Source organism: Manis pentadactyla, chromosome 3 (assembly GCF_030020395.1).
Source record: "Manis pentadactyla isolate mManPen7 chromosome 3, mManPen7.hap1, whole genome shotgun sequence".
Classification (NCBI taxonomy): domain Eukaryota; kingdom Metazoa; phylum Chordata; class Mammalia; order Pholidota; family Manidae; genus Manis; species Manis pentadactyla.
The window spans coordinates 70,818,342-70,843,061 of record NC_080021.1 but is presented as its reverse complement, the minus strand read 5'-3'; the positions used below and the strand labels follow the sequence as shown (position 1 = coordinate 70,843,061).

Below are 24,720 nucleotides of genomic sequence, written 5' to 3'. Positions count from 1 at the left end.
AGGGCCAAATTGTCAAACTAGGTGGATTATAGCAAATTGTCAAACTAGGTGGACTATAGCAAATTGTTCTTTCTAGGCCATGCATGTAATTTTCCTGTGCTATACCCACACAGTTATACATATGCATTGGGGCTCCTTTTGCAAATCATTTACAGGAGTAAAAAGATATCTTAATTTAAAATGAAATAGAGGATTATAGGAAGTGCTTCTGTTTATGACATTAGACACATATTAATTTGCATCACTGATCAGGGACAAAAACTTAAGATAAAAACATGATGCCCTAACAAACAAAAAGCAAATAAGCTAATTAAAAAATGGGCAGAGGAGCTGAACAGACACTTCCCCAAAGAAGAAATTTAGATGGCCAACAGGCACATGAAAAGATGTGCCACATCGCTAATCATCAGAGAAATGCTAATTAAAACCACAATGAGATATCACCTCACATCAGTCAGGATGGCCAATATCCAAAAAACAAACAACTAATCAGTTGGTGAGGTTGTGGAGAAAGGGTAACCCTCCTACACTGCTGGTGGGAATGTAAACTAGTTCAACCATTGTGGAAAGCAGTATGGGGGTTCCTCAAAAAACTAAAAATAGAAATACCATTTGACCCAGGAATTCCACTTCTAGAAATTTACCCTAAGAATGCAGGAGCCCAGTTTCAAAAAGACATACGCACACCAATGTTCATTGCAGCACTATTTACACTAGCCAAGAAATGGAAGCAACCTAAGTGTCTACCAGTAGATGAATGGATAAAGAAGATGTGGTACATATACACAATGGAATATTATTCAGCCATAAGAAGAAAACAAATCCTACCATTAGCAACAACAAGAATGGAGCTAGAGGGAATTATGCTCAGTGAAATAAGCCAGGCAGAGAAAGACAAGTATCAAATGATTTCACTCATCTGTGGAGTATAAGAACAAAGGAAAAACTGAAGGAACAAAACAGCGGCAGACTCACAGAACCTAAGAATGGATTAACAGGTACCAGAGGGAAAGGGACTGGGGAGGATGGGTGGGAAGGGAGGGATAAGGGGAAAAAAGGGCCATTATGATTAGCACACATAATGTAGGGGGGGGGGACACGGGAAAGGTGGTATATACAGAGAAGACAAGTAATGATTCTATAATACCTTACTATGCTGATGGACAGTGACTGTAATGGGGTATGTGGGGAGGACGATAATACGGGGAGTCTAGTAACCATAATGTTGTTTAAGTAATTGTACATTAACGATGCCAAAATAAAAACAAAAACGAAGAAACAAAAAAACATGATGCCCTTTTCTCGACAATAAATGTTGTGACAAGGTTTTCAGAAATCCACTGTGGCAAAAAGTTAAAATGTGCACCTTTATTTTGGTGAAATAAAAACAAATAGTAAAGGGAAACAGATAACACGGCTATCACTCAGTTCTTTCTCTGCCCATTGGAAAGGTGCACCACAGAAAACTGAACCACAGGAAATCTGACTCGTGCTTTGAAAATAGTCTAATACACCACTCAGATAAAATTGTAAATCAAGGAAATTATGAAAAGGATTTTCAATGAGTTTCACTGAAAACATTCTTTATTGGTAATCAGATATTAAAACTTTTTGATTATACACATCATGCAAAACAACTGACCTAACACATGGTTGTCTAACTTCACTGTAATCTTTCTTGAGATGAATATCTATTTTAAAAGTTACAGTGATTTCAACAGTAAAAAGAATCCAGGAAAACAACTCTAAATGAAGCAGAACACTCTGTAGTGTATGTGAAAGGATTGCTCATCCCTTCTGGATATTTAATTTTCCCTCCTAATGCAAATCTCTGATGTTGGAAGACTGTTATATACAAAAATGGCAGATATTTTTGGGTATCTATAGGCACTCCATCTAAATGATAAAAAAAAACTACAAGAATACAATTTCAAATAATTTTACAGTGTTTGGTTAATTTCTTACCTATTTTACTAATCTCAAACAGGGCAATGCCTTTTCATTTAAAATGTTCATTTGTTTTGAAAGATTATTCCCTAATAAGATGCTTCTTCTCCTGTGAAAATGGAGTTTATCCCTGGTATTATTTTTGAACTGAGACTGACTTTTCAAATGGCTATTTATATAATAGTTTCCAAATTGTTTTCAGTTGTGGTAAGGAACAGGGCTTCCTATTCTGAAGGGGAGACGCAGGAATGATCCTCATACTCAGTATTATGACACTGAGAAAAAGGGTTTCCTGTGGTGGTGGGACTAGTACTTTCCATCCTGTGGTGATTCTGGTAGCACTCCTGGTACTACCAGGAAATGCCTAAAAGGTAAATTCCTCCTTGAAAAAACCAGAGGAAAGTGAATTGGCACTTTCAAGTCTATTGGCAGTGAGCAGAAATGGCAGACTTTTTTAGATACCTGGAAATGCTGCTGTAACAATACCGAAAACACAGACATTGCTTTGGAATTGGGGGGCAGGAGGTAGAAGTTGGAAGAATTTTTAGGAGCATGACAGAAAGGGCGAAGATTGCCTTGAACACTGTTAGTAAATACATGGATGTTAGAGCCAGTGAGGGCTTGCAGGAAGTAAGAAGCATGGTACAGAATACCTGAATTGCCACAGATTCCAAATTATCATGAACAGACTGCTAGTAGAAATGTACACATTAAAGGTGCTGCCAGTGAGGGCTCAGAAGGAAATGAGGCACATGCTGTTGATAACTGAAGGAAAGAGGTTCTAGTTACATAGTGGCAAAAAGCTTAGCTGAATTGTGTCTGCAGTTATGTGGGAAGCAAAAGTTTTTAAAGTGATAAACCTAAGATAATTAGCTGAAGAGATTTCTAAGCAAACTTAGAAGCTTGGAAGGTGTGGTCTGCTTTCTTCTTGCTGATTATATCAAAATATGAGAGGAGATTGATAAATTGAGGACAGATCTGTTAAAAATAAAGGAAATAAGACCTGATGACTGGGAAATTCTTAGCCACCCAAACAGCAAAAGACATTAAAATGGAAGAGATTCACTGTCAGGAAAGCCTGCCCTCGGGCAGGAGATGTGGGTATGGCTCTGCAACTTTTGATAAAACCTGAGAAAGATCCAAAAGGTCAGAGTATTCAGGCACACAAAAGGCTCTTTGAAGAGATTCAGGGTGTGACTCATAGCTCCTCTCAGCCATCTGAGAAAAGGCCCAACATAGAGATGGGGTTATCTAGGAAAGCTCTGTGGAGGGCCCCTGCTCTAATGCAGTGAATCTCTGTAACATACAGAAGATCACGTTTCTTGGGAATGCAATATCAGCCAGTCTTTGCCATCTTAAACTGAAAGGGAGAGATAGTATGAAGTGAAAGAGGATGGTTGGACCTCCAATTCCTTAAGCAAGAAAGCTGAGGAAGCTACTCAGCTGAGAACACGTGCTACCTTTCCAAAAGGAAAGATGACTGCCAGGGCGTCACAGGCCTAGAGGACGGTGCTGAGTCCCAGACTGTTCCCAGGCTTTGAAACCCCACGGGCTGTGCTGGCCTGGTTTCTGCTTGGCACTTATGGCTCCGTTTTTCATTCCACCTTTTTTTTTTGTTTTTGAACAAGAATATCTATACCTGCTATTCTATGCTATAGTATCACTGTATTTGGGAGCAGAAAACTGGTTTTCCAGGTTCACAGGCACATGAGGAAAAGAAACTGTGTCCCAGGAATCATACCCAGTTCATCACTCATACTTGATTTTAAGTGATTTGAATGCGATTTGGGATTTACGAGCTGGTGGGATCCAGATAAGATTTTAGACTTCAAGTTGATGCAGTAATGGGTTGTCTTTTAAGCACCTTTGGATGGGGTGACTTTATTTGGGATGGATGTGAATCCTTGCGACTGAGGTAGACCAAATGGCTCCCCCACAACATTCATGTTCTAATCCCCAAACCTGTGAGTTTGTTACTTTATGTAGTAAAAGAGATTTTTCAGATGTGATTAAGTTAAGCATTTCCAGATGAGATAATCCCAGATTATCTAGGTGAACCAAATGTAACCTCAACAGTCCTCATATGAGGAAAGCAGAATTAAAGTTGGTAGTAAAAGATGCAAGGTCAGAAGCAGAGATTGCAGGGACACAGCCACAAGTGAGGGGAGGCCAAGGGCCTCTGCAAGCTGGAAGACACAAAAAACAGGCCCACCCCTGGACCAAAAATGAAATGGTGTCTGGAAGGAAGAAAAAGCTTTCTATGATTTTGATTTTGCCTGCCTCATTCAGGAAATTCTCAGCTTCTACAGAAATGCAAACTTTTATGCTGGTAATTCTTTAGATCCAGTCTGTCTGAATTTACATTCTACAGTTGCATTTGTCCTGGAGTAGAAAACACTCTGTGTTGAACACTTAGAACAGTGTTCAGTATATATGGTGGATTCAGTAGAAAAATGTGTCGAATGAATAAATGAATGCGATAAACATAGGCTCTGGGAGGGATTATAATGATTCTAAAGTGCTTTTTAACACATCCTCTCAGAAATGGTGATCTTTATGTCTTTGTGATTAGTTTAAGACAGTCATAGTTCTGAAAATACAAGGCCAAGCTGAATTTTTTGACACAAATAATATAGCTAAATCACTATGTAAAAAGGATGCACAAAATCTTAATAGGAGAAATAATTATTGTATGATCAAAGTATTTCAAAATCAGAATACAAATGTTTCATTATATACCATGGAAAATTTTTAAATTATTTGATCAATAGATTTCTTAATGGCTGTTGATCAAGGCAGCATCGGGAAACTTCAGCATGAATTTTACCAAATGCATTTATCAAAATGGGATTTTGTTCATTTTCTCTGTAAACAAATGTTGTTACATTAACACTGAGCATGTAACAAATTGGTATGCCTAAATATTTATAAACTATCAACATAAACCAGCCCTGCAACTAAAAATTCAAACATATTTCTCTCAAGATCTATTTCTACTCCAAGTTCATCTATACAAAGGCTGGAAGACAGAATCAGCATAAAACCAAATTTGTCTATATAAATAATAAAAATAACTTTTTTATGCTACAAGTATTTTCCTTATTAATATGGCACATTATTTTACTACATGCTGCTGCATGGACAGGAGCAATCTCACTTTAACTGCTGGAGTACCACAGTGTTAAGAATATCCGCTTCTTGTAGTGTCAGGCTTTCATCAGTTAGCTCTTTGTTTGGAAATGAAGTCACAAGAATAAAGTCAAGAGCTGCAAACTCAGGACGGGACCGTACGATAAAGTCTCGAACATCCAAGATCCTGAAGGTACAATATAAAAATAATTTATGATATAAAAGGTTTACCACCATGTAAGCTTTTAGTTACAATTAAATAATAAAAATAAAAATTACCCAATTCTAATCCTTATTTAAAAGTGTAAGTTTGAAAAAATTTAGATTACTTCAACGGATGGATTTATCTTGGCTTTAAGATATGACATGTGAGGATTAGATTGGAGTGTACCTGATACTTATTCCTGCTGCTAACAGATAAACTTTAGGTGAGTTATGAATAAAATTAAGTGTCAACAATGTTGACAAAGTGCAGGTCCTACTATTTTGAGTATAAAATGTTTTAGCAGTACATGGCCCAGAATAAGGTACCTTCGATTGGCCTATCTGTGTCAAGGTGAGTTTATAACCAAGAAAAGCTTAAGTCATAAGGATAAATTTTATAAATTACTTCCACATACACATAGTAACTCAACTAAGATGATAAATGTATCCCTTAGAGAGATACAATGCAAAACTCATGTCTCATTAACACATCAAATGTACAAATGAATGTTAAAATATTTAAAACTTTATTTGAAGTACTTAACAGCATAATTAAACTTCATTTAAACTACATATTTATGTTGTGAGGAATTTACTATGTAGAAAGTTAATTCCAATCAGAATTATCATAAATTTAAAAATGAGTAAAGTTCAAATAAGGTTTTACTATAGAAAATGAAATCTGATTCCACATTGCATGGTTTTAGCAATAGCACATAACTGCACTTATAGCAATTATCTTTATTTTTGAGGGATACCTGAATTTGCATTTGTATCTGGACAGTTTACAGAGGATGCTTATGTACTAAATATGTCACTTCTTACACACAGCTATTATCCTTTTAAAGTTTTCTCTTCTGCAAAACTTTACTTCAAAAGTAAATCTAAAGAATTCCATCTTCTACATTACTCAGATCATACCTTTTTACACAGATCATTAGCCATGTGTCTGAGAGCAAATGAACTTACCTGTGTGTACTATTGAATCTCTGAATCAAGCGGCTCCCATCTGCTAACCGGACCTGAATTTTGGTTGTTGGCACTGAATCATCGACAGGGACAGCTGCATTCAGTATTGACCTCTCCTCCTCTTCTGGGGAGGAGGGCGTGCTGACTATCTCAGGGGTAAGGCTGAGTGAGACACAAGGGTCAAAGAATCAGAACACAAATCTAAATACCTAAGACATAGGATCAACTGAAGACAGAATAAACCACTTAGATCTGTAGCCACTTCTCCAGTTACCCCACCTGAGATTTCTGGGCTCCCAAGAACATGACTTCCTTTGACTCTCCTATACTTCTCACCTCTTTCACTGTATTAAATTATTTTCAGATCTGACAATTCTGATTTAGGTTATCTAATCTCTTTCAAAAGCCTAACTTTGTATTCTTTCCTCTTTTACCCCTTTGAAATTTCATGAGACTGTTTAGCACATCAACCTTTACTCAGAAATCTGAGCAACTTTGGGTTATTTGTGAAAGAATGACTAAGACACGGTCAGACTTGGTTTCAAGTCCCAGCTACGTTCATTGTGTAAACCTGAATAAGTACACTCTTTGACTCTCGGTTCTATTGCTCATAAAATTGGGGGAAATAACACTATGTTACATAGATACGTAACACCACTCAGTCCTTACTATGGTGTCTACAACAGGATTTCAATAGGTGCCAGCTACTTTTTTGCATATTATCACCACTAAATTATTAATTTAAACTTAATTAATATTTAAAAACAAATGATTTAAGTAGTTACTGCTTTACAAAAGAGAAGTAACTCCTAAGTGTGTGTTAGTGAGGAATGAAACTTTTTGTACAGTGATGAATTTATAGTGGAGCCTATTTGATAGGACATCTTACCATTGGATTTTAATCACCGGTGACCCCTGGCATTGCTTTCCTCCTGCTTCCTAAAGCTGGCAGGATGACTCATCATTGTAAGCCAAACAGGAATGTCAAAAATAGAGTGTTCTTTTTGTTAAGAAACTGAAACAAATTCAGCCAAATTCTTTAATTCATAAGACATCAAATCTTAGTCTTCTCTCAGTCATCTTAAAGGCTTCTTTGACAGTCTTGATGTTTATTCTCTCAGACTCTAAGATTTAGATGGCTTCCTCTAATTTATTTTCTTTTGAAAAAATAAGAGAAATATATATTTATTAGTAAGGAAAGTCCTATAAGCATCTGAGCTTTTGTCTAGTGTAAACCTAGCTCATCAAGACTCTTACTACCCAAGAAGTTTCTTGGAATATATGGTAAAGTAGCAAAATTAACTGGTACTTACTGCTAACACTTCCTCTTTCTTTAGCTATTTCCTGACATGTATTTCAGAACTGATTTCAGAATATACATGATACAAAGATGAAAAGAAAATGATGATTTTGCAATCACTGATCAGGTATTATTAAGGAATTTTCTTTCACATTTGGGCTTAAATAGTTGCATGGCCAAGTTGGTTTACTATGCCAATAGTCCAGTGTCCCTTACAAAGGGAGAGAGACAAAAACCAGTAAGATGGGACACAAGACAGTGAATGCAAAGAGACTCTACCTTCTACCTCTGGCTCCCCGATAAGCAGGTACTACCTTATTGTTACCATGATCACACCACCGTCCCGCCTCTACTGCATTTACTTCCTTCCAATCATGGTGTGAGGAGGCAGTGCTGCATGGTGAGCAACGGCATGGAGTCAGGAGCCTGACTGCCACTCATTAGATGTGTGGCCCTGGGCAAGTCACTTAACCTCTGTGTGCCCATTTCCTCATTTGTACAACAGAGACAACAGCAGCGCTGCTGTAAAGGTTAAATTGTTTAGGACATAGAAGCACTTCAAAGAGTGCCTTTACAGTTGGCACTGCCTAAACGTTGGCCATTCAGTGTCCAGGCTATCCTAACAACAGCTAGATGGCAAAGTCTCCCCTACTCTCCCTAGTGCCAGGTGAGAACACCAAGGTTCATTCTGGGGTCCTTCCCAGAGTCGCCTCATATTGCTGCTTCTGCACTTTAGTGCTCTCAGTTTAAAACAGATTCTGACAAGGTAAGCTTCTTCTCCAGCATAAACCAGAGTACAGGGCTGGGAAACCAGGTAAGGAAAGCCTGTTCATGCCTCTCCTTGTAAGATGTGCATATGTCAAAATGAAACTATATGGAATAGTAACATTTGAGGACTGGGGAGGCTAAGGAAGGCCAACCACGTTATTTTATACAAAAGGAAGATGGAGTAATAGAGACTGAAAGATATGCTCAGAGCCACAGAGATAGGTAATGAGCAAACTGGTTAGTGTGGTATATAAAACCATTAAAAAAACTACATTAATGTTAATATTTAGCTTTCAAAGTCTCACCAGTTTGCTACTTAAAACTTTCTCCTTTTCAATTGATCAAAACATAGTGACATTTTTAATATACTGTTTGAATGTTTCAAGTATTACATTAAAAAGCAAATTTTAAAAAAGGAAAAGAGGAAAGTAAACTAATAAAACAAGCTTTCTAGGCAAACTGGAGGAAAGTATGTAGACTGTAAGTGGAGTGATTCCCTCAGACAGCAGGAGAAACCATTTTCAAATGTAAAAGAGGGAGGTAAGGATGGACTTTGATAAACTTAGAGGCTTAAAGGGACTATATTAAGAAAGTTCACTCTTGTCAGACTCTATTCACAGTGAAGCTGGAAGCAAACTCATCTGCTAAGAGTGAGGAATGGGACAGCAGGGGCCTAAGGAAAGCAGGAACGTCCGGGACGAGCCCTGCAGGAGGGTAGGTGCAGCCAGCCCCCCAGCTGGGGTGTGTGAACAGCCCCAGCAGCACCGCACTGCATGCACAGACAAACCCAATGGCTGCACAGAAGGTAAGGGGGATGCACCTGCAGGGCTAAGACAGTGACGGAAAGGAAGGTAGGAAGGGGCTGTTAGACTTCAAAGAAAGGCCTCAACGGTCCATGGGCCAAGATGAAGTCAAAGCTTGGGTGTGGGGCATAGAATAGGTGAGTGGCAAATGCAATCTTTTTGGACTGCACAACATATGACAAAAAGGCAGTAAGATTCCCTTAGGATTGTTCTTAAGCAGAGAGATTTACTTCAAATCATGACTTTTACCCTCATACTTGGCAGTTCATTTATCTACAGTGAATGCTGACTTGTTAGCCCTGCCTATCAAAAATGATTCTGTGATTTTCTGGGTCTTTTATTTGTTGGGCTCTACCCTAGCTCATCAAGCTCATTTTTATTCAATAATACAGTTTGTTCTACCACAGTAAATTTGCAGTTTTACAATTATGATTTACTTGCTCCTATTATATTGTGTGAGGGTACTGGGTAATATTTTTATTGCTTTCAGGTTTATCCCATAATTATCTGTATATCACAATAAAAAATTAAGTTTTCCATCTGTGTAATATTCTTTTTGCAATTAGACTGCCATTTCTGTCTTGTTTGCTTCTTTTTAATTATTTCTCTGTTTGGTAAATAGTTGTCTAGAACTCTTGGGAAATGAGCCATTTTAGAAAATTACTTTCTGGATAAAGGTTAACTGTTAGAACTTTAATATTTTAATATATCTTAATGTAAAAGCCTTCTAAATGTTCTATGTAACCCTTCACTTTCTTATATATATTCAACTATTTAACATTTGGATTTGTGTGCATTATATAGGCTCACAACACCATGCTGATCTCCTAGTGTAAGTTTCCTATACATTTGAAGCTGAAAATTGTACATTACTACATTACTCAGACTACCTTGCAACTAGGATTTTATATGATCCCACCCTCTCCCACCAAGCAAACAAATACATACTTATGTGGTGAAAGAAGCAATGTGAAGTGGAAGTTATGCAGCTCTTCTGGTTACCAAGGTGTTGGAGGCATTTGATACTCCTAGAGCAGTCATGATGGAATGATCTAGTGTCTGGCTCTGAGCTTCATGGGACTGAACAACTAAGCAACTCGATGGGGGTTCAGAAGATGCTCTCTCTAGCAAGTTCTGTTTCTCCTGACTAAGTGAAAGTTGGTTTGCTGTCTCTTCCAGAAATTCTATAAACTATTGATGGCTCTGTAATGAACCCCTTACAATTTAAACTAGCAAGTGGATTCTGTTTTCTATAGTCAAATACCCTCACCAATATGGTAATGATTAACATAGCATTATCACCAATTATCTTCATCATTTTCCTTTTTTTTTTGGTCATTTTCTCTAGCTATTCACCTGAAAAGGGAAAAGGCTGGCCTTTGTAAGATAATGAGATAATATCCTTATTTTCATGAGTTGAAATTGCCAATTATAATCATTGGCCCTTTTCAGCTATCTTATCTTTATGCTACCTTCTTTAATTTCAATTCTAGATTCACTGTACTTCTCCTAACAAAGATGTGCATACTGACATTAATTCCCGGTCACAAATTTAAATAATAGAGAAAGAATATGTATGAAGCAAAGAAATGTCTGGGTATTCTGTGTTCTAATTAAAAATTAATCTCAATATATACATTAAACAAAAAATGAGAAGTGCTAGAAAATATTTAAATATATCTGGGGGTCATAGTTGTAAAAGCAAAAGGAGGGAACAAAGAAAAATTCAAGAGAAGTCTGACCTGTATTTGTAGTAAAGACAGATGATGGAGAAAAGTTCCAAGTAAACCTGTGAATCAGCACTGAAGGATTTGGGTCCTAAGAAAAGCCAGGTTAACACATGTTGCTAAATTCTCTACATACCTCAGAAATCAGTCTCTATCAGGAGAAAAGGAAACACAGGGAGACTAGAGATATAAAAGACAATCGTAAAGAACTGATACCAAATTCTTTCCTGTTTTGAGAAATGAGAGGGGAATGAAGAACCAGTGTGCACATGGCAACCGAAAAGAACCTGGAAAGGAAGAAATCACGTGAAAGGAACATGAGGGTAGGCTGGGTAAACGGCCAGTGCCACAATTTCACAGGAAGTAATATGTGGACAAATGGAGGGTAACTTTCACCAATGTATTTTACAAAGATTTATGAAGATTCTGTTAAGTCATGGCTATTATAAAGGAGTCTATTCATATACCATGCACCTTGGTTCCTAAATTACAGTCAGCAAAGTCCAAGGGGTTCTTTGGAAATGTCTCAGAGGCAATTCCTTCTCTCTCCTATAATCAGAGCCCAGGTTTCATATGTGTTTTACATACTGTGCTTTCAAAACTTGACGAGTTTGGCTGCTTAAAGTACAATGAAAACAACCAACTTAAGCACACTAGTCTTGCTGCAAGAGCTTAACAAGTACTTATCACAGACATGCATGCTTAGAGCTGTGATCTAAGACATCCATCATTTATCTAATCAACACCCTTTTCAATTTCCCCTTTGGAACTCATGTCACCAGAAAGACACAGGATGGCAGTGGTAAAGAGCACAGACTCTGGAGCCAGAGTGCCTGATTTGAATCCTACATGCTACCTACTTCTTAGCTCAACCACCTTGGGCAAGGTACTGCATCTGCAAATGGAGTAACAACAGGAGAACATCAGAAGACTGTAAGGTTATTGTGAAAATTAAGTGAGTTAATGTACGTTTAAAGCCTTTAGAGGGCTGGGATTGTGGTAACTGTTATCTACATATTAGCTACTAATATTGTCACCAGATTTGCATATCTAATTCCATCGGTAACATCTTCCTAGTTCATATTTCAGGCTCTACTTTCTAGGTAATTGTTTTTTTTCTTCTCAAAGAAAATTCATGTTTAACACAAATAAGCATTTTCCTCATTTTAGGATTTTACCTTCCAAGTTTTTGTCCTTCTCCACTAAAAGCCTTGAACCTCAATCTGGGTCTTATATATTCTTGATCCTGATGATCTTCCATATCCAAATTCACTTGGCCACCATGAACCAGTCGCTGAAGCTCCAGGGGAATCTCTCTTTTAAAAAGGAAACAAGCTTTAGTTAACTCTTTGATTCTCAACATAGAGGTTGTTTTGTTGTCATAGTGATCTTGGAGTGCTTCTGCCATTTAGAGAGCCAATTGTAAGACAGCAATTTAAACCTAATGCAGCACTAGAAAGCGCCTGAGGACATAACAGTTAATGCAGATATTTATTTCTAAACTCTCTGGGGGAAGTTTTGAAACTTGTGTGTTTTGATTGTTGTGTGATTCATGAGTCCTGCCCTCGTTCAGAGTCAGGACCAGAGATATGAGATACTCTGTCATGGGGGATTCATTCTGCACAAAGGAGGCTTGTCTTCTGTGCCAAAGAACCATTGAATGTCCTGCTAGAGATTCATAAGGATGACAACACTGTTGGTAATGTCTGAGCCTAAAACTTAAGGCTTAGGCTGTGCCTTACACATATGCAAAATCTTTTTTTGGGAGGGGCAGGAGGCATTATTCTATTAACATATTTGGTAATTTCCAGGAATGCACCTACCATATAAACTAAGGAAAGATTATACTTTGTTTTGTTTGGAACTTTACCAAGTCTTTGACTACAATGCCATGTATAGTAATTAAGTGGCCAACTTTACATACCTCATTATTCTGTTTTTATGTTTGTTGCATTTGCAGGAGAAATGCTAGATTGCATGTAGGTACAAACTCTCTGACTACTTCATTACATCTTCTGGTGTGATCATACCTGGGCATTTATAAATTGAAATATGTATAATTTCATGATAAACTTATTTCTTCAACATATTTAAAATAATTTTTATATCTTTTTGAAAATGATATGAATAGATAAATTATATTATCTGTGAGTTGTCTGAGGATAGTGAAGATGGTGTTACAAAATACTTGTTGCAAAATGATTGATTATATGGTTGATAGCCCCTATCTGACATCAATCTTTTTTTCAAGGAATCTTTCCTAAAACTGTTCTTGATCATAATTGTACTTGAGGAAATGATGTAGCTCAAATTTTAAAAATCTTTTCATACACTGTGAATGAACATTAGCCTACAAAGCTTATGAATTATTTTTATATAATTTCAAATTCCTTTTGATGTATATGATGGTATAACCATCATCAGTGTGTTCATTTCTTCCACCATCTTGAAAAAAACATTGATTTCAACAGTACTGCTGATCTTCACATAGCAGACACTTCCCCTACCCAGCTCTTCCCAGTGACTCCACAGGTTTTCAAATGCACAACACAGACTTAAATTATTGTATCCTTTTAATTAGCACCGCCATATACTGCTTCCTAGAACAGCTTTCAGCCTTTCTCCATGACTTCACCATACCGCTTATGCATTACTTGTTTTTTTTTTTTCTGGTATTCTGACATTATCTTTGTAAACTTCAGATTAAAAATTCACGCCAATTAATGTTCTAAAGTACCCTTCCTTTAGAGTTCCTTGACCACCACAACTCCAGTGAGTTCTATCTCCACTCTATGTCAACCACTCTCGTTGGACAAATTTCATCATATGGAAAAACCTTGCCTTCAATTTCTGGATGTAGTAAAATATCCTACTCCAGGCCCTTCACTGCTATTTACATCTCCCAGTTCATCACCAGCCATATGGCTTTAGTTGTATTTCTACTTAGAAATGATCACTGTCAGCTAGTGAAAACATAAGGCAGAAAAGCTTTTATAATTATAGCTAAGTCACTTGATTCCTCTTCCTTTGGCAAGAAGGGATGGTGAGTTATGACATTCTCTAGAAGGGTCAGAGAACTATATATCTGGTTTACTTTTAAAAATTATAACGTCAACTAACCTTTTGAAATCTTCTGCCAGCAGTAATGCCACTTAAAAAGATTTCTAGAGGTGGAGCCAACATGGCGGCGTGAGTAGGACAGTGGGAATCTCCTCCCAAAAACATATATACTTTTGAAAATACAACAAACACAACTAGCCGTAAAGAGAGACCAGAAGACGCAGGACAGTGGCCAGACTGCAGCTACACCAGCGAGAACCCAGCGACTGGTGAAAAGGGTAAGATACAAGCCCCGGCCCTGCGGGACCCGAGCGCCCCTCCCCCCAGCTCCCGGCGGGAGAAGAGCAGGCAGAGCGGGAGGGAGACCGAGCCCAGGACTGCCGAACACCCAGCCCCAGCCATCCGAGCCAGAGTGCAGACACAGTACGTGCCCAGGGGGCCCTGGATACTGGGGGAACAGGGAGTAAGACCTCTGAGCAGGTGCCGAAGCTGATGCCCCTGTGACAAAGAAAAGCGGGGGCTTTTTGAAAGTCTTAAAGGGACAGGGACTTAACAGCTTGACGGAAACAACCCAGGTCACAGTACAGCAGCTGGAAATTACAGGGAAAACTGGGTGCACTAACCCCCTGGGCAATAGCTCTGAGACCCCTCACGGAGGTAAACAGTCAAGCAGCCCCCCATCCATTACCCCACCGGGCGCTGCGAAAGCAGAGAAGCAGCCTGAGACAAATTCCGCCCACAGAAAGGGAAATTTCTCCCTTCCGGCCAGGCAAGACACAAAGACCCACTCTACACGCAATTACCCAACACAAGCCACTAGGGGTCGCAGTTGTCCCAGTAAAGAAAGGCCAGTAGCAAATGAAAATTTTGGCCCTCCCAGCTGACAGTCAATAGCACCTGTCAACATGAAAAGGCAAAAAAATATGATCCAGACAAGACTAACCCAGACAGCTTCGGCATCTGCTACATCTTCCCCTGAGAAGGAATCTGGGGAGATAGATTTAGCCAGTCTTCCTGAAAAAGAATTCAAAACAAAAGTCATAACCATGCTGATGGACTTGCAGAGAAATATGCAAGAACTAAGGAAGGAGAATTCAGAAATAAAACAAGCTCTGGAAGGACTTCAAAACAGAATGGACGAGATGCAAGAGACCATTAATGGACTAGAAAACAGAGAACAGGAACGCAGAGAAGCTGATGCAGAGAGAGATAAAAGGATCTCCAGGAATGAAAGAATTTTAAGAGAGCTGAGTGACCAAACGAAAAGGAACAATATAAGAATTATAGGTATTCCAGAAGAAGTAGAGAGAGAAAAGGGGATAGAAAATGTCTTTGAAGAAATAATTGCTGAAAACTTCCCCAAACTAGGGGAAGAAATGGCCTCTCAGACCACAGAGGTACACAGAACTCCCATGACAAGGGATCCAAGGAGGGCAACACCAAGACACATAATAATTAAAATGGCAAAGATCAAAGACAAGGACAAAGTATTACAGGCAGCCAGAGAGAAAAAAAAGGTTACCTACAAAGGAAAACCCATCAGGCTATCATCAGACTTCTCAACAGAAACCCTACACGCCAGAAGAGAATGGCATGATATACTTAATTCAATGAAACAGAAGGGCCTCGAACCAAGACTACTGTATCCAGCACGAATATCATTTAAATATGAAGGAGGGATTAAACAATTCCCAGACAAGCAAAAGTTGAGGGAATTTGCCTCCCACAAACCACCTCTACAGGGCATCCTACAGGGACTGCTCTAGATGGGAGCACTCCTAAAAAGAGCACACAACAAAACACCCAACATAAGAAGAAGGGAGGAGGAGGAATAAGAAGGGAGAGAAATAAAGAATCATCAGACTGTGTTCATAAGAGCTCAACAAGCGAGTTAAGTTAGACAGTAAGATAGTAAAGACGCTAACCCTAAACCTTTGGTAACCACAAACTTAAAGCCTGCAATGGCAATAAATTCATACCTTTCAATAATCACCCTAAATGTTAATGGACTGAATGCACCAATCAAAAGACACAGAGTAATAGAATGGATAAAAAAGCAAGATCCATCCATATGCTGCTTACAAGAGACTCACCTCAAACCCAAAGACGTGCACAGACTTAAAGTCAAGGGATGGAAAAAGATATTTCAAGCAAACAACAGAGAGAAGAAAGCAGGTGTTGCAATTCTGGTATCAGACAAAACAGACTTCCAAATAAAGAAAGTAACAAAAGACAAAGAAGGAAATTACATAATGATAAAGGGCTCAGTCCATCAAGAGGATATAACCATTATAAATATATATGCACCCAAAACAGGAACACCAACATACCTGAAACAAATATTAACAGAACTAAAGGAGGAAATAGAATGCAATGCATTCATTCTAGGAGACTTGAACACACCACTCACTCCAAAGGACAGATCCACGAGACAGAAAATAAGTAAGGACACAGAGGCACTGAACAACACACTAGAACAGATAGACCTAATAGACATCTATAGAACTCTACATCCAAAAGCAACAGGATACACATTCTTCTCAAGTGCACATGGAACATTCTCCAGAATAGACCACATACTAGGACACAAAAAGAGCCTCAGTAAATTCCAAAAGATTGAAACCCTACCAACCAACTTTTCAGACCACAAAGGCATTAAACTAGAAATAAGCTGTTCAAAGAAAGCAAAAAGGCTCACAAACACATGGAGGCTAAACAACACGCTCCTAAATAATCAATGGATCAATGACCAAATCAAAATGGAGATCCAGCAATATATGGAAACAAATGACAACAACAACACTAAGCACCAACTTCTGTGGGACACAGCTAAAGCAGTCTTAAGTGGAAAGTATATAGCAATCCAAGCATATTTAAAAAAGGAAGAGCAATCCCAAATGAACGGTCTAATGTCACAATTATCGAAATAGGAAAAAGAAGAACAAATGAGGCCTAAGGTCAGCAGAGGAGGGACATAATAAAGATCAGAGAAGAAATAAATAAAATTGAGAAGAATAAAACAATAGCAAAAATCAATGAAACCAAGAGCTGGTTCTTCGAGAAAATAAACAAAATAGATAAGCCTCTAGCCAGACTTATTAAGAGGAAAAGAGAGTCAACACAAATCAACAGCATCAGAAACGAGAAAGGAAAAATCACGACCGACCCCGCAGAAATACAAAGAATTATTAGAGACTACTATGAAAACCTATATGCTAACAAGCTGGGAAACCTAGGAGAAATGGACAACTTCCTAGAAAAATACAACCTTCCAAGACTGACCCAGAAAGAAACAGAAAATCTAAACAGACCAATTACCAGCAACGAAATTGAAGTGGTAATCAAAAAACTACCAAAGAACAAAACCCCTGGGCCAGATGGATTTACCTCGGAATTTTATCAGACATACAGGGAAGACATAATACCCATTCTCCTTAAAGTTTTCCAAGAAATAGAAGAGGAGGGTATACTCCCAAACTCATTCTATGAAGCTAACATCACCCTAATACCAAAACCAGGCAAAGACACCACCAAAAAAGAAAACTACAGGCCAATATCCCTGATGAACGTAGACGCAAAAATACTCAACAAAATTTTAGCAAACCGAATTCAAAAATACATCAAAACCATCGTACACCATGACTAAGTGGGATTCATCCCAGGGATGCAAGGATGTCACAACATTCGAAAGTCCATCAATATCATCCACCACATCAACAAAAAGAAAGACAAAAACCACATGATCATCTCCATAGATGCTGAAAAAGCATTTGACAAAGTTCAACATCCATTCATGATAAAAACTCTCAGCAAAATGGGAATAGAGGACAAGTACCTCAACATAATAAAGGCCATCTATGAAAGACCCACAGCCAACATTATATTGAACAGCGAGAAGCTGAAAGCATTTCCGCTGAGATCGGGAACTAGACAGGGATGCCCACTCTCCCCACTGTTATTTAACATAGTACTGGAGGTCCTAGCCACGGCAATCAGACAAAACAAAAAAGTACAAGGAATCCAGATTGGCAAAGAAGAAGTTAAACTGTCACTATTTGCAGATGACATGATACTGTACATAAAAAACCCTAGAGACTCCACCCCAGAACTACTAGAACTGATATCGGAATACAGCAAAGTTGCAGGATACAAAATCAACACACAGAAATCTGTGGCTTTCCTATATACCAACAATGAACCAACAGAAAGAGAAATCAGGAAAACAACTCCATTCACAATTGCATCAAAAAAAATAAAATACCTAGGAATAAACGTAACCAAAGAAGTGAAAGACTTATATTCTGAAAACTACAAGTCACTCTTAAAAGAAATTAAAGGGGACACTAACAGATGGAAACACATCCCATGCTCATGGCTAGGAAGAATTAATATCGTCAAAATGGCCATCCTGCCCAAAGCAATATACAGATTTGATGCAATCCCTATGAAACTACCAGCAACATTCTTCAATGAACTGGAACAAATAATTCAAAAATTCATATGGAAAAACCAAAGACCGCGCATAGCCAAAGCAATCCTGAGAAAGAAGAATAAAGTAGGGGGGATCTCACTCCCCAACTTCAAGCTCTATTATAAAGCCATAGTAATCAAGACAATTTGGTACTGGCACAAGAACAGAGCCACAGACCAATGGAACAGACTAGACAATCCAGACATTAACTCAGACATATATGGTCAATTAATATTTGATAAAGGAGCCATGGACATACAATGGCGAAATGACAGTCTCTTCAACAGATGGTGCTGGCAAAACTGGACAGCTACATGTAGGAGAATGAAACTGGACCATTGTCTAACCCCATATACAAAAGTAAACTCAAAATGGATCAAAGACCTGAATGTAAGCCATGAAACCATTAAACCCTTGGAAGAAAACATAGGCAAAAACCTCTTAGACATAAACATGAGTGACCTCTTCTTGAACATATCTCCCCGGGCAAGGAAAACAACAGCAAAAATGAACAAGTGGGACTATATTAAGCTGAAAAGCTTCTGTACAGCAAAAGACACCATCAATAGAACAAAAAGGAACCCTACAGTATGGGAGAATATATTTGAAAATGACACATCCGATAAAGGCTTAACGTCCAGAATATATAAAGAGCTCACACGCCTCAACAAACAAACAAAAAATAACCCAATTAAAAAATGGGCAAAGGAACTGAACAGACGGTTCTCCAAAAAAGAAATACAGATGGCCAACAGACACATGAAAAGATGCTCCACATCGCTAGTTATCAGAGAAATGCAAATTAAAACTACAATGAGGTATCACCTCACACCAGTAAGGATGGCTGCCATCCAAAAGACAAACAACAACAAATGTTGGCGAGGCTGTGGAGAAAGGGGAACCCTCCTACACTGCTGGTGGGAATGTAAACTTGTTCAACCATTGTGGAAAGCAGTATGGAGGTACATCAAAATGCTCAAAACAGACTTACCATTTGACCCAGGAATTGCACTCCTAGGAATTTACCCTAAGAATGCAGCAATCAAGTATGAGAAAGACCAATGTACCCCTATGTATATCGCAGCACTATTTACAATAGCCAAGAATTGGAAGCAACCTAAATGTCCATCTATAGATGAATGGATAAAGAAGATGTGGTACATATACACAATGGAATACTACTCAGCCATAAGAAAAGGGCAAATCCAACCATTTGCAGCAACATGGATGGAGCTGGAGGGTATTAAGCTCAGTGAAACAAGCCAAGCAGAGAAAGAGAAATACCAAATGATTTCACTCATCTGTGGAATATAAGAACAAAGGAAAAACTGAAGGAACAAAACAGCAACAGAATCACAGAACTCAATAATGGACTAACAGGTTCCAAAGGGAAAGGGACTGGGGAGGATGGGTGGGTAGGGAGGGATAAGGGGGGGCAGAAAAAGAGGGGTATTAAGATTAGCATCCATAGTGGGGTGGGAGAAAGGGGAGGGCTGTACAACACAGAGAAGACAAGTAGTGATTCTACAACAGTTTGCTACACTGATGGACAGTGACTGTAAGGGAGTATATAGGGGGGACCTGGTATAGGGGAGAGCCTAGTAAACAAAGTATTCGTCATGTAAGTGTAGATTAATGATAAAAAAAAAAAAAAAAAAGCAGTTCCTATGTGGTGACCTCCAATGAGTTCTACACAATGATATAAAGGGCATATAAAAGTGTAGGCAAAGGGTCTGTTTGTGTTTATACAGAGGATCAAAGCCTAATTTGGCTACCCCGAAAATGAACTAAGATACGATATGAAAAAGAACTTCCAACATCAGCACTGTCGGGAAGACTCATGACAGAAGATGATCAGCACAAAAAAAACTCCAACAAAGATCCACGCACTGCCACAGGTGTAGATGCACTCATCCCACCAGTTCCTGGACTTGCCATGGGAATGATGAAGGAGATATCTAAGCTGGCCTGTACATACAGTAAAACAACAAATTGGACTGGATCTATACTGTTGGAACTCAACCAAGAATAAGGAGAAGTGCAAATTGTAGCACTCCAAAATCTTACAACCACAGACTATTTATTGTTAAAAGAACATATGGGATATGAACAGTCCCCAGGAATGGGTTGTTCTAATTTATCTGAATTCTCTCAGACTGTTCAAGTTCAGTTGGACAATATCCACCATATCATAGATAATTTCCACAAATGCCTAAGGTGCCTAACTGGTTTTCTTGGTTTCACTGGAGATGGCTGGTAATTACAGGTATGCTTTGGTTATGTAACTATATTCCTATTATGTTAATGTGTGTGCACAATTTAATTAGTAGTTTAAAACCTATCCATGCTGAAGTTACTCTATCAGAAGATATGTCAAAGAAATAATCAATCTTCCCAGGTTTTCTTCTGCCTGCTACTTCTATAGCTTTTCTTCTTCCTACCTAATCACAACCTTTAAATAGAACTCGTGCCACATGTCTAATTTACCGAGTATCATAATTCTTACAAGTGGTAAAGACACCTCAAGACAAATGCTGGGCATAGAAGCCACAGGGCATAAATATGCAACGAAGTAAAAAGCTAACCTTTTCAAACAATAAGGCTTCTCTCTCACTTACCAACTTAACATTTCCCTGTATGGCCCCGGAAGATGACTGGTTAGCCAGAGACGGGTAAGATTCCTCAAGGGAGGAACAACCTAAGACAGGCACAGTCGCAGGGGGCCATCTGGTGAGAAAATGGGGAGCAGCAGAGGTGAGGCTTAGAACCTCCCCCCTCATGTTCTGAGAGAAATCTTCTGCATACATGGATGTTTATTGCCCTCGTCTAGCTCGGATTAACACATAGTCTACAGGCACACACCTGATCATCTACATTTGCTCTCTTACAACACTAAACTCTGTTTTCTACCTTTATCTCGTATCTACCTACCACTTCAGCATTTTATTAAAAATAATAATATAGAGAAATGTGGTATCCACATATAAATCAAGTTTAAAAATCAAATGAATATTCATATTTGAACTGACTGTTTATAGTTCATAATGCATGAACAAAACCGAAAGCTTCTGTGATGACTGCCCTTGCACTGTTCACCATGTAACTTATTCACTATGTAAGAATTTGTACTCCATGTAAGAATTTGTTCGTTATGTATCAGAAGATTGGAGACTGACGAAAATTAGGCTTGAGGTGGATTAATGATTGTGCATTAAGTATTGACCCCCCTATACAGAAATTTATTGTTGTTAACAACTATTTGATCAATAAATATGAGAGATGCCCTCACAAAAATATATATATATATATATATATATATAAACACACTTCCAATTGTAAAATAAATAAGTAACCGGGATGTAATGTATAGCATAAGGAATATAGTCAAAATATTGTAACAACTTGGTATGGTCATAGCTGGTACCTAGAATTATCATGTATATAAATGTTGAATCACTGTGTTGTACACCTGAAACTAATGTAATGTAATACTGTTGTCAACTACCCTGCAATAAAAAAATAAATAAATAAATAAAAATTAAAATTTAAATTTAAAAAAAAAAAAAAAGATTTCTAATATAAGTTACTGAATTTCAGACATGCATGCAATGACAGTCACCTGTCAACAGTGATCAGGACCGTGGCTTATTAGTGGAGGGGCAGCTACATGCCAATCAATTCACAGACTTTTTACACTGAGATGTTCTTCTTGGAACTGGGACCACAGCTTCATCACATTTTAAAATGGAATGATGTCTACTACCGCTCCCCTCCAAGTTAGGAACTAGTAACTTACAGATAGCAATATATCCTTTATATATTTGAAAATATTCTTCCTCCTAGCAGCCACTTACATAATATATTCCAGTATCCAAATCTTATTAAAAACCAGTAGTGTACTACTGAACAGCAGTCTGTTAAAAAATACAGTCCCAGCCTACGTAACAAATAGAATACAAGTAATCCATCTTACCCTTTCTTTACAGACTCCAGAAACTGAGCATTTGGTGGGTCACTGTAAGGTCTCAATTCTCCATCATCTAAACTGAAACCATTGCTCCACAGTTTAAGCAAAATCTGAACCTTTTGAACATGGGAAAAAAAGAAATACAAGAATCTATCTGCACCCAACAATTTTCAGTCTCAAATGTGATATTTCACAACATAGTAAAACATTTACTTTATTTAAAATATGGAGTTATTTGTCCTATTGTTTATTCATAGTTCAAAGACATAAATGGAACCATGTGTGTTTGTTAAGCAGATTTACATTTTGCTTAACAACTGACAATGTCTGAAATACCAAGTTCCCAGTTGGTCCCTTGCCTTTAAATAAAATTATTTCTGGTTCATTGAGAAAATGAAAACAGTGAGAGCATCCAGCTACACCCATCCTTCTCCTTCCTCTGTTACCCATATTCTTCTTTGCCACAGAGCTTAAATATTCATGCCAAGGGGCATGACAGAATTTTCAGTGACCCTCCTATGCATGTTTTAAATGATATTCTAAATCCAACATTTCAAAAGGCAAAGCACACAATGACTTTAGGTGTTTCTACGTTTACATCTCAGCTAATTCTATTTTGACAGTTTGCTATTTATAATAATTATGATAACATGTACGTAAGCTCTTTTTGACAGTGAATCATACATTCTTTCAACAAATAGGGATCTCTTTGTGCAAGGCACAATTGAGATGTATAAAATTTGAGACTGAAAACTTACATATTAGTCCTTTAATTCATGTTTCAAAAAAATAACTAAAATATTATATTTATATTATTAATTTTTAAATTGTAAAACAAACAATAGTAACTGGAAGCAAATATCTACGATTTTTCATTTTGACTACTATACTTACATCTTGTAGCTGATTTTCTCCATAGATATATTCAGACTGCTTACAAAAAGAATTACCCAATCTATATCCTCCACCTGTAAATGACTGAAATGCATAGAAAATAAGCTAATAATATACTAAGGCTGTAAGCAAAATGTTATGATGATGTGTGATATATATTTTAAAACAAGATCAACTGTAATTAGCCAAACTGATTTATACTCAGGAAAATTTTATATTAAACTGAAGGTCTTATATTACAGAGAAGTATACTCAAGTAAGAAACTATGTTTCTTCCCATAAAAAAGTGACTCAGAAGCTGAAATAATTATGGCCAATCTTAAATTAAGAAGTGCACTTATACAATGAAATGTTTTCAAATATGAACACAATTTAAAAATCTACCATTAAATTTTATGATATCTTACAGGAAAAATTACAATGCTTAAATCGTATTTTATAAAGCCAGTAAGAGTTCCATAAAGGAAGAATTTAAAAAACGGGCATAAATCTCCCTAAAGAAAAGATCCACTTATTTTATAAGCTGCTTTTATTCAACTGTAATAAATCCACTATGACTGCATCTTTCATTTTGTTATACTAATCACAAGGTCTTCTATCTGGCAGGTGGGATAGCTTATAAGGTAAAAATGTCATTCCTTTTAATAACCATTCATTTCATAAATGAGCTTTCAACTATCGCATTTTCTTTCTTATAGACTACATTATATCAAATCCACATTTTCTTATGCAATTGAAGAACTTCCAAGAACCCAAATTACCTTAGATTTACATGAAAGAGAATTGCAAGCTGTTGGTAAATGATGAAATGAAAACCAAAATTTGTTTCATTTAGAAGAGTTGTTCTCAGCAGTGGTTCTCAACAGTGGATGTCTGTCACAATTACCGGACAGGCTTTTCCAAAAGACACATGCATAGGCACACTGAAAATCTACTGTACTGCAAGACCTAAAGCCATATGTAGTTTAGAAAACCTCCCTAAATGATTTTGAGGAGGGAACTCAGGTTGGAAATGCTAATTATAAGAACATATGACAGTTATACACAAAGACAGTTGAATATACTAGTCTTGTAACAATATACTAGTACTGTGACAATTGATGTGGTTATAAAAGCTGTATAGAAGTTTTATAGAAATTTAAGAAGGCACAAAAGCAACTCAATAGAGAAAGGAGAGCCTTTTCAACAAATGATAGTGAAGCAAGTGGAAATCTACAGGTAGAATAATGAACCTCGAAGTAAGCCTTATGTGAAATTAACTCAAAATGGATCACACATTTAAATGTAAAATGCAAAACTATAAAAAACTTTTCTAGGTAATGTAGGAGAAAATCTTCGAGACCTGCAGTTAGAATTAAGAATTCTTAGAAAAGACATCAAAAGCATAATACATAAAAAAAGAAGAAGAATTGGACCTTTTCAAAATTAAAAACATTTGCTGTGATAAACCCTGGATAAAAAGACAAGCTACAATTTAGGAG

At 37.5% G+C, this 24,720-nt stretch overlaps 1 protein-coding gene across 3 annotated transcripts in view; it reads right to left on the bottom strand.

Moving 5' to 3' along the window:
* Positions 1-24,720, bottom strand: part of UBXN2B (UBX domain protein 2B) — an 85,718-nt gene that overhangs the window by 39,663 nt on the left and 21,335 nt on the right. Inside the window, exons 4-8 of one of the 3 annotated variants that reach the window (XR_008996295.1) lie at positions 23,240-23,323; positions 22,352-22,461; positions 12,026-12,163; positions 6,250-6,411; positions 5,105-5,263 (exon numbers count right to left, since the gene is read on the bottom strand). Coding sequence is in view for 1 of the 3 variants with exons in the window: in XM_036886256.2 (XP_036742151.2) it covers positions 5,101-5,263; positions 6,250-6,411; positions 12,026-12,163; positions 22,352-22,461; positions 23,240-23,323 (657 nt within the window). In the remaining 2 variants the exon portion in view is untranslated. Of the gene's footprint in view, positions 1-722; positions 5,264-6,249; positions 6,412-12,025; positions 12,164-22,351; positions 22,462-23,239; positions 23,324-24,720 lie in introns of those variants that run through there. The other 2 variants (XM_036886256.2, XR_008996296.1) reach the window with 2 other exon arrangements.